The sequence below is a fragment of the Notamacropus eugenii genome, chromosome 6 (genome assembly GCF_028372415.1).
Source record: "Notamacropus eugenii isolate mMacEug1 chromosome 6, mMacEug1.pri_v2, whole genome shotgun sequence".
NCBI classification, from domain to species: Eukaryota; Metazoa; Chordata; class Mammalia; order Diprotodontia; family Macropodidae; genus Notamacropus; species Notamacropus eugenii.
In genome coordinates this window covers 6150396-6161652 of record NC_092877.1, presented here as the reverse complement: position 1 = coordinate 6161652, position 11257 = coordinate 6150396, and the positions used below count along the sequence as shown (strand labels likewise).

The 11257-nt window shown below is 41.6% G+C and overlaps 1 protein-coding gene across 5 annotated transcripts in view; it reads right to left on the bottom strand.

The window, feature by feature from the left end:
• Positions 1–3381: 3381 nt before the first annotated feature.
• The window catches only part of TP53I11 (tumor protein p53 inducible protein 11), a 30636-nt gene continuing 22760 nt past the window's right edge, over positions 3382–11257 (bottom strand). For all 5 annotated transcript variants that reach the window (XM_072618135.1, XM_072618136.1, XM_072618134.1 and 2 more), the window contains one exon: positions 3382–5612. In XM_072618135.1, the coding sequence (XP_072474236.1) occupies positions 5479–5612 (134 nt within the window). In that variant the 3' untranslated portion in view covers positions 3382–5478. The remainder of the gene's footprint in view (positions 5613–11257) is intronic.

Below are 11257 nucleotides of genomic sequence, written 5' to 3'. Positions count from 1 at the left end.
TGGTGACCATGAATCAGGCTGCTTTTGATTGGGAGTCTTGGAAAGGAGGGGGTGGAAAGCAGAGAGTAGGAGGGACTGTCCTGCAAGCTAGAAACAGGAGGCAAGGGGAAACAAGAAAGAGCACTGGCTTTACCCTGATGGTCTCTTGTGACTGACCTGTGGGTCCTTGAGCAAAAGACTTAATCCCTCTAGACCTCAGTTTCTCCATCTGCAAAATGATATAAATGGCCTGTGAGACCTCTTCCAGTTCTAAATCTGCAATCCTATGAAACCTCCCAGAAAGGTCTTTAGAACAAAATGCCTGAGCTATAAGGGACCTTAGAACATAGGTTGTTAGAGCTAGAAGCGTCCTTAGAACATGAAATGTCAGATCTGGAAGGGTCCTTAGAACACAGAATGTCAGATCTGAGAGGGAGTTTAGAACATGAAATGTCAGATCTGAAAGGGTCTTTAGAACACGAAATGTCAGATCTGAGAGGAAGCTTAGAACATGGAATGTTACATCTGAGAAGGAACTTAGAATATGGAATGGCAAAACTGGAAAATTCCTTAAAATAGAGAATGTCAGAGTTGGAAAAGATGTTAGAACATGGAATGGAGAAGCTGGAAAGGTCCTTAGAGCATAAAATGTCAGACCCCTAAGAGACCTTAGCAGATAGAAGAAAGTATGTCGGAACTGAAAGGAACCTTCTAACACAGAGTAGGCCAAATGGAAGAAGCTTTACAATACAGAAAATGGAATGTTACAGTTGAGATAGAGCTTAAACTACAGAATACAGAATGTATCACATGGAGAGGATCTTGGAACATTGAATGTTAGCAGTAGAAGAGACCTTAGGGCAAGGGTTCTAGGGTCAAGGACATCCTGGGCAGTCTGTAAAGCCTTCTCTGAATAATGTTTTTAAGTAGTATTACAAAGGAAACCAATAATATGTAGAAATATACATAAAGAGATAATACATAGAAATAAAGATGTAATTGGTTTTTTTACATCCAAGTTCATAGATGCCCTTGAAGTCTATCCACTGAGCCCTTGGTAAGTCCATGGACCCCAGACGAAGAACCCCTACTTAGAACACAGAATGTCAGAGCTAGAAGGTGCCTAACTATAAAGAATATTCAAAATGGGAGGGACTTTACAACATTGAACGTGGAACGTTAGAGCCAGAGGGAGATCTTAGAACATAGAAATGCTAGAACCCAAAGAGACTTTACCAACATAGGAGGTCAGATCTGGAAAGGACTTGAGAATATAGAACATGAAATGTCATTGCTGGAGGGGACTTTAGAACAAAAATATGATATTAGAGCTAGAAGCAATCTGAGAAGCTAGAACACTAAAGGTCAGAAGAGACTTTGAAATCTGTCCCGTCTGACCCCCTAATTTTACTGAGGAAACTGAAGAATGATGAGATAAATTGATTTGCCCAAGGCTGTGTAAACTCAATCTCTTGTCTTCCAGTCCAAGGTTCTTCTTACCAAATTGCTGTGTCCCATCCCCTTAATGCCTTGAGGGGTGACTGGAGCTTATGTGATCGACTAATCCCATGAGATAGGGGATGAGGGGGGACAAGGAGCAACTTTCACAATTCCTGTCCCAGACGATGTTCTATTTATGGAAAAGGCCTTTGGTGTCTCTAAAGGAATGTTGGAAGAGTGCATTTAGGGTTGTGAACTTGTTTGGAAGGCAAAGGGATCCATTGGTGGGAATATTTGCCCCTTCCTCCCTCTACTCATAAGGTTGGACCATTGTTACCCCACTAGTTCCTGCAAAGCTGGAAGATCCTCATGAACCCATCCAAAAGTTCCCACAAATGTTTGTATCCAAGCAGCTTGGGTTCCTGGCAAAGAGTCCTGGCTTTTAAAGCAGATGACACAGAGTCATAGATCGAGAAATGGAAGAGATCCCCAAAGTAATACAGTTCAACTATTACATTTTTACAGAAGAATCTGAGGTCAGAGAAATTGACTTGAGAGACTCAGAGACATTGACTTTGACTTGCCCAAGGTTAATTAAGTTAGTTAAGAGGCAGAGCAGTAACTGCCCTTGGGGCAATGGAAAGGAAGACCACTTCCCATGAGGACTTTGGATTGGATCATCTCTCAAGTTCCATGGGAAAGCTTTTCTTTTCATGGCTACAAAAATAGCAGCATGTCATGGGAGTGGGGGTAAAAATGTGTGGTCAAGCTGAATATGTTATGGTGATAAAAACTGGACTCGGATTACCTGGGTTCATGTCCTGACTCTGATATTGATTCATTCCTTATCCCTTTCCCTTTCTGGACCTCAGTTTCCTCATCATGTTATAAGGTTTCTTCTAGGTGCTCTAAGATCGTGCCCAGTTCAGACATTCTGTGTTCTGTGTTTCTAAGGTCCCAGTCCAGGTATAACATTCTGTATTCTAAAGCTTACTCCAGGTCTGACATTCTGTGTTCCAAAGTCCCGGTTCTGTGTTCCAAAGTCCCGGTTCTGACATTCTGCATTCTAAGATCTCTTTCAACTCTAATAGTCTCTTCTAAAGTTTTGGCTCTGACGTTCTATGTTCCACATTTCTAAGGTCCCCACGTTATTATACCTAAGGTATAACATGCTGTATTTTAAAGTGTATTCCAAGTCTAACATTCCATATTCTAGGATTCTTTCCAATGCTGACATTCAGATGTTTTATCTTCTATGGTTGTTTCTAATTCGCATTCTATATTACATGTTCCTAGTTCTAGTATTCTATGTTCTAGGATCCTTTCCAATATGTTCTAAGGTTCCAGTTCTGATCTTTGATCTTGTATGATTCTTTCTAATTGGCATTCTATGTTACAGGTTCCTAGTTCTGATATTCGGTGTTCCAAAGTCCTTTCCAGCTCTGAGAATCTATGTTCTACAATAAAGAATTACTCCTATGCCTTCTTTGTATACATATGTGTATTTGGGCAAGTGTGTGTGTGTGTGTGTGTGTGTGTGTGTGTGTGTGTGTGAGAACAGCTGGTATCTTGCAGAGGTTTTGCTCAAGTCTCATAGACCCCATCCAGTTGGTCCACCCATCCTCCTCTTCCCCAATACCACCCTGCACACACATGGAAGGGGAGCTTAGTTATACTTGTAGCTTTTCCATAAGACAATACACTTTGCCTGCCTCCCCCACTCCCTGCCCCACTCAGAAGAAGGTGATCCAGACTAAGGCAGTGAGGCTGTCTTCTACACATCCTACCCTCTCAACCACTTCAGCAGCCAAAGGAAAAGGTTGTGGCAGGCAGAGGAAAGCTGCTTTCCAGCGCCTGATTCTCCAGTGCCTCTAATCCTGGAGGAGTCTTGGGGGATAGGGGGAGTCCTTCTGATCCAGACTAGCCCTATTTGGGGGGAACTCTGGGATACAGGGACCAGGATTTTGACCAAATGGATTTTGTTTATTTCTACTACTGAGGTATCGGGTTCAGAGGACAAAATCTTGCAACACCCAAAGGAAAAAAAAAGACAGAGATACACATGTGACATTTGAGTCTTTCTGGAATAGAACATGAGTTTCTGAATTTCCTGCTCTAAAGGCACCATTTGAAGCATGAAAAAAAACTGAGAAAAGAGACTAGAAAAGTAGGAAAGAGGGAAGGCGGGCAGGTAGGCTTTCCTACCCACTGGGTCAGAGCTGAGCCAGCAAGGGAAGGGGCTCGCACAGGAGGCAAACACAGAGGAGGGCTGCGATTTGCAGAAATGATGGAGGCTTCCTTTCTCTTTTTTGCACATTTAACCCTAGCCCTAATTCTACTATTTACAAAATGGTTTCTGACTCAGGGACCCGTCAGTGACAGGTAGAGGTGGGTTTGGAGTTCACCAGTGCCCCTATCCAGAGAATGGAAGGGGGTAAGGGAAGCTGAGGAAGGTTGGTGTGAGGGAGGGGACAGGAAATATACCTGTAGACTGGCAGGGAGAGCCCTTGGGTCCAATGCTCAGGTGGCAGTCTCCTGCCTGGAGGGTGTGTTGCTAAAGTTGAATCCCAAAGGGTTTATCATCCCCTCCTAATCAAGGTCTAATTCACCCTTGGGCAGCTTCAGGGGGTCCAGATAGGACCCTAGAGCCTCTCAACTGGGGGAGGGGAGAAAATAGAGTAGCATTTCTTTTCCCATCTTTTACCTACCCCTGAAACTACCCATCTTCAGAAAGGGAGATAACCTTCCAAAGGGGACATTTCCTATCAGTAGCATCACTCACTGTGTTATGGCCCCATCTAGCCATGTTCACAGTCCACTTTGACCCAGTGGCCCATCTACAAACCCATACCCATAGGCCAGCAAAACTACAGATCCCAAGGAACCATTTGAAGGTGAGACTGGAGTGGAGCCTAATGGCTCAGCTTCAGAGGAGGCATGGTCACTGGGATATTTCATGAGAAAAAGGGCTCTCTAACCAAAAGTTCTAGTGCGAAGCTGTCTGGAAAGACCAAGGGCAGTGTGGGCAAACTGAATTTGAATGCCTGGAATAGTCAACCATGATAAGACAAGGAGAAAACCTTGAATCTGAACTCAGGCTGAGGCTTCCAGAGAGTTTAGGAGGACATCCCTGGGGCAGGCTTTGGGTCCCTGAAAATCCATCCTTCCAAAGGATGTGGGGGTATCCTATGAGCTTGGTCTCTGGTGATCCTATTTAAGGAGCTGTTTCCTCCTCCATTCCCTGGTCTCAAGCCCTTATGTTACTTGGAATAGATGAACTCTGAGGTCCTTTGCAACTTTCAGGGATTCAGCATCAGTGACCAGCAGAAGCCCAAAGGCTGAAGATCCCCAGGGGGTGGAGGTGGGCCTTTCATTCTGCCCCTACAGAAGGCATGTCCAGTCTATCCCAGAAGAAAGAGTAGAGATGCTTTTGTTTATCCCCAGGGACCTTTGGTCTCCTCATCTAGCTCATAATTCATAGGATTTAGAGCTGGAAAGAGCCCTTAGTGATCGTTAAGTAGAATGTTCTCATTTTATATTTGAGAAAACTGAGTCTCACGATTGTTAAGTGACTTGGCCAAGGTCATACAGGTAGTAAGGAAGAGGACCAGAATTTGACCTCAAGAGTCTTCTACCTCCAAATCCAGTGTTCTTTCTACAGTATCATTGCTGCTTCTGAGACCTCAAAGCCTAGACCAGCTCCTATCCCTACATTGGGAAGTCTCAGATACCTGGTCATGGCCTAGGGAGATTTCTTAGGAGAAAAGCCAGGGGCTACACATTGGCCCAGGGTCAAAGTTGGCTCCCATCCTAGATCCAGGGGCTGGTTAGGACATGAAGACTCTTCAGTTTAGAATCACTGAGCCAAGCAGGGTAACCACCTCCCTGCCTGGGCCAGGGGCTGAGCAGTCAAAGTCTGGGGATGGGGGGGAGGGTCACCCCCTCTAGATGAAAAGGACAAACCAAAAAAATAAAACCCCTGAATGTCCCCCTGGTCCAGGGAAGTACAGGCAGGCCGCCCCACCCCTGACATCCTCTGCCCAGGGAGGGACAGGGCTACTAGGCTTTCTTGGCTCTCCGGCCCACTTGGTAATAGTAGTAAATGCTGACGAGGATGAAGAGGAGACGACTGGCAAGGAGAAACAGGGCCCCTGACGAGATGTGCCCGTTTTCGGCCAGGGTAGCAGTGGTGACTGAAAGACATAATGAGAAGAAGTCTCTGAGTCACACTTCTGGAGTGCCCCATGCCCCCCACTCTTCCCTCACTCCCCTAGCTGCCACCCCAGGATAGGCCCAGAATAACGCAACAAGCCTCTCTATGCTCTGATTCATCCTACACGCCACGGCCAAGGTGACTTTTCCTAAAGTTCAGGTCTAACCAGAAAGCCCTGGTGGCTCCCTCTGCCTCTGGAAGAAAACATGAACTCCTTAGCTCATCATTTAGAACCCCCCACCCCACAATTCAGCTCTTTTCAAGGCTTCTTGAAAAGCTTTGAAAAGCCTTGAATCCTACTCCCCTTCACAAACTGGCCTCCCCACTACTCTTTGTACACGCCCTCCCATCTCCATTACCTTTGTGTAATGCCCCCATCTCCCACCATCTCCCTTAGAATCCCTCATTTCTTTCACTTCTTAGTTCAAGTACACCCCGGGGCCCTTCCTTGACCTCCCCTATTCTCATTGTCCCTCTCTATAATACCTATATTTGTCTATTGGTGTACATGTTGTTTCAGCCCCACAGACTGTGGGGCCCTTGAAGTCAGGACCCCTTAAGTTTTTGTCCTTGTATCTCTAGTGAATAGTACAATGCCTGGTTTATACTAGGTGCTTAATAAATGTTTGTTGATTAATATTAATATTAATAGCCAACCGCTTTATGGTTGATAAAACACTTTACACAAATTATCTCATTCAAAATGAGAGCTCATCTTGAATGAGATAATATATCTAATGCTATTCCCCTTGGAAATCATCTCATTTTGAATGAGGTAATATATTTAATGCTATCCACTTTGGAAATTATCTCAAAAATGATCTCATTTTGAAGGAGATAGTCTATGTAATGCAACTCACCTGGGACTCAGGGTGCAGAATGAAACTCCTTTGGGGACATGGTCAATGAAAGATCTGTTTTTATGACAATGTATATTGGTTACAAGTGTTTTGGTTTTATTTATCTTTCTTTTCCAGTGATTTGGGGAGGATTATTAAAATAGGAGTAAGAAAAAATAATTTTTGTCTATTAAAAAAATGATAGTTTATTGGATCCTCAAAACAGTCCCATGAGGTAAGTGTTTTTATTTGCCCCATTTTACAGATAAGAAACTTGAGGCTGAGAGGAGTTAAATGATTTGACCAATGTTACACAGGCAGGCTTTAACCTAGGTCTCCCTAATGCCAAATCTAGGGCTCTCTCCACTTTGGCACCTAGCTGCCTCTAAGAATGAAGAGAGAAGAGGGTGAGTATTTATGTCAGAGGCATGCAAAAGATTATTAAGAAATCAGGGCAGCTGCTCCCGAGACTTTCAGCCCACAGATTAAACATCTGTAAGTCACCTAATTGATCTTCCAGGAGCCAAAACAGCAGAATGATCCATAAATGCTCTCTCCCCCTCCCCTTAGTGACCTCAAAAGAACTATAAAATATTTTCCCAGAAAAATCCTGGATTGGTAAGAACATGTGAAGGGGCAAACAGTCTCATAGCACCTGAGGCTAGGAAAATAGTTAAGGGGGCTTCCTCTTACTGTGGCAGAGGTTAACTGGAAGGAGAGGAGCCCCAGAGGGGGTGGAAACTCGCATTAGGACCCAGGTGTGAGCTGAGCTTGCTTTTGCTGTAGCTCAGCCAAGGAGATCTCCCATTACCAGACCACCCCTCCCCCACACTTAACAAGCTAGCCCCAGGGCTAAGCCGGGGAAACACAAAACAAAAGGAAAAACAAAGGCACCTGCCCTTAGATTTGACACACCAACAGCTCAACAACAGATTCTCCAGCTTCTAACTAAAAGAACCAGAGGCCACAACACACAAAGCCTCACCACCTTGAGCAAGAAGTAAAGGAGGAAGGAAAAGATCATAGAATCTTTCTATGGGGACAAGGACCAAAACACGAATGCCAAAGAAGTCAGTATTGAGACTGTACTCCCATCTGAAACTTCAGAAGGGACTACGAACTGCTTGCATGCACAGAGAACACTCCTGGATCAGCTGAAGAAGGAAATAGAAGAAAAAATGGCCAGTGATTTTAAAAATATGAAAAAAGAACTCACCAAAGAGAACAGTTCCTTGAAAACAATATATGTGTGTATTCATCCTTCATTGCCAAAGAAGACCATGCCATCAGAGAAATAATGACATGATTTGCACTTGACTTTGTTTTGAGTGAAGGAGGGCTATGCAGGACACCAGCCTCACTTCTCCTCCAGAGCCATCTGAATCCAGTGACCAGATATTCATCAGGTTGACTGGAGATGACCCAGGATGAGGCAACTGGGGTTAAGTGACTTGCCCAAGGTCACACAGAGTGTCAAGTGTCTAAGGTGAGATTTGAACTCAGGTCCTCCTGACTCCTGCTCTAGTACTCTATCCACTGCACCACCTAGCTGCCCCTAAAAGGAATAATTGGACAGATGGAAAAGGAGATGCAAAAGTTAACTGAAGAAAACAATTTGATGAAAATTAGAATTGGACAAGTAGAAGTTGATGACTCTGTAAGCCATCAAGAATCAGTCAAACAAAATCTAAAGAATGAAAAGATAGAAGAAAATGTAAAATATCTAATTGGAAAAATAACTGACCTGGAAAATAGATCCAGGAGGGAAAATTTAGGAATTGTTGGCCTACCAGAAAACCATGATGAAAAAAAGAGTCTGGATAATATCTTCCAAGAAATCATCAAGGAAAACTACCCAGAAATGCTAGATTCAGAGGGCAAAACAGTCATCAAAAGGATCCACCATTCACCTCCTGAAAGGGATTCCCAAACTAAAAACATCAAGAAATGTTGTTGCCAAATTCCACATCTATCAAGTGAAGGAGAAAATACTACAGGCAGCCAGAAAGAAACCATTCAAATATCGAGGAGCTACAGTCAGTATCACACAGGACCTTGCAGCTTCTACATTAAAAGACTGAAGGAATTGGAATATGATATTCTGTAAGGCAAAGGAGCTGGGACTACAATCAAGGATCAATTACCCAGCAAAGTTCAGCATAATATTTTGGGAAAGGAGATGAACATTCAACAAAATAAGGGATTTCCAGACCTTCCTGACAAAAAGAATAGAACTCAATAGAAAATTTGATCTTCAAATGCAGGTCTCAGGAGAGAAATAAAAAGATAAACAGGGGAAAAGAAAAACTTGTTACTCAATTTGGGCAAACTGTTTCCATCTCTATAAGGGAAGATGATACATGTTAATCTTGAGAATTGTATATCTATTGTGAAGTATAAAAGGGATATACATAGATAGAGGGAACAGTTATAAAATAAATGATGTGATGACAAAAATGTGATTCAAGCATGTGAAGGTATTGTAACAGGAGATATAAAAAGGAGGAAGCAGAAAATGACAAATTACATCACAGGAAGAAGTACAAAATTATATTATAGTAGAGGAAAAGAGGGGAGGGAGAGGAGCATTCTTTGAGAGACATTCTCATCTGATTTGGTTCAAGGAGGGAAAAATAAACTTAATTAAGTATATAAATCTAACTAGCTCTATAGGCAGTAGGAGAAGAAGGGGGAAGAAAGGGGAGGGGGAGCTAAAAGGGAGGGAAGAAGTAGTAAGGGTAAAGGGCAGTAAAAGGGAGGGGGACTGAAGGAAGGGAAGACTGTGGGAGGTGGTAGTCAAAAGTGAAAACTATTGAGGAGGGGAAGGGAGAAAGGAGAACTAAAAGCACAAATAGTGGGAAAGAGGATGGAGGGAAAGACACAGATAGCAATCATAACTGTGGATGTGAATGGGATGAATTCTCTCATAAAACAGAGATGGATAGCAAAATGGATTAAAAGCCATAATCCAACAATATGTTGTTTACAAGAAACGCATTTGAAATGGTGGAACACACACAGGATAAAGGTAAAAGGTTGGAGCAGAATATCTTGTGCTTCAGCTGATGTAAGAAAAGCAGGGGTAGCAATCCTAATCTCAGACAAAGCAAAAGCAGAAATAGATCTAATCAAAAGAAATAAGGAAGGAACCTATATCCTGCTAAAAGGCGCCATAGACAATGGAGTAATATCATTACTAAACATGTATGCTCCAAGTGGTATAGCATCCAGATTCTTAGAGTAGAAGTTAAGGGAGTTACAGGAAGAAATAGACAGCAAAACTATACTGCTAGGGGACCTCAGCCTCCCCCTCTCTGAACTTAATAAATCTAACCTTAAAATAGACAAGAGAGAAGTTAAGGAGGTGAATAAAACTCTGGATAAGGTAGATATGATAGATCTCTGGAGAAAATTGAATGGGGATAGAAAGTAATATACCTTTTTTCTCAGTGGTACATGGCACATATACAAAAATTGACCATGTTCTGGGGCATAAAAACCTCACAATCCAGTGCAGAAAGGCAGAGATAGTCAATGCATCCTTCTCAGATCATAATGCAATAAAAATTATATGTAATAAAAGACCATGGAAAGATAGACCAAAAATTAATTGGAAACAAAATAATCTAACCCTAAAGAAGGAGTGGGTTAAACAACAAATCATAGAAACAATGAACAACTTCATTCAAGAGAATGACGATAATGAGAAACCTACCAAATCTTATGGGATACTGCAAAAGCAGTTCTTAGGGGAAGTTTTATATCTTTGAATGCTTACATGAATAAAATAGAGAAAGAGGAGATCAATGACTTGGGCATGCAGCTGAAAAAGCTAGAAAAAGAACAAATTGAAAATCCCCAAGTAAATATTAAATTAGAAATACTGAAAACCAAAGGAGAGATCAATAAAATTGAAATTAAGAAAACTATTGAACTAATAAATAAAACTAATAGTTGGTTTTTTGAAAAAACTAATAAAATTGATAAACCTTTGGTCAATTGGATTTAGAAAAAGAAAACCAAATTACCAATATCAAAAATGAAAGGGATGAACTCACCTCCAATGAGGAGGAAATTAAAACAATAATTAGAAATTACTTTGCCCAACTTTATGCACATAAATTTGACAATCTAAATAAGATGGATTTTTAAAAAAATATAAATTGCCCAGATTAACAGAAGAGGAAGTTGAATACTTAAACAACCCCATCTCAGAAAAAGAAATTGAACAAGCCAGCAATGAACTCCCTAGGAAAACATCTCCAGGGCCAATTGGATTTACAAATGAATTCTATCAAACATTTAAAGAACAGTTAATTCCAATGTTATATAGACTATTTGGGAAAATTGGGGAAGAAAGAGTACTCCCAAATTCTTTTTTATGATACAAAGATGGTTTTGATACCTAAACCAGGAAGAGACAAAACAGAGAAAGAAAATTATAGACCAATTTCCCTATTGAATATAGATGCAAAAATTTTAAATAAGATTTTAGCAAAAAGAATACAGCAACTTATCATGAGAATAATACATTATGATCAGGTAAGATTCATACCAGGAATGCAGGATTGGCTCAATATTAGGAAAACTATTAGCATTATCAGTCATATCAGCAACAAAACTAACAGAAACCACATGATTATTTCAACAGATGCAGTAAAAGCTTTTGCGAAAATACATTACCCATTTCTATTAAAAACATTGGAGAGCATAGGAATAAAGGGAACTTTCCACAAAATAATAAGCAATATCTACCTAAAACCAGCAAAAAAGCATTACATGCAAT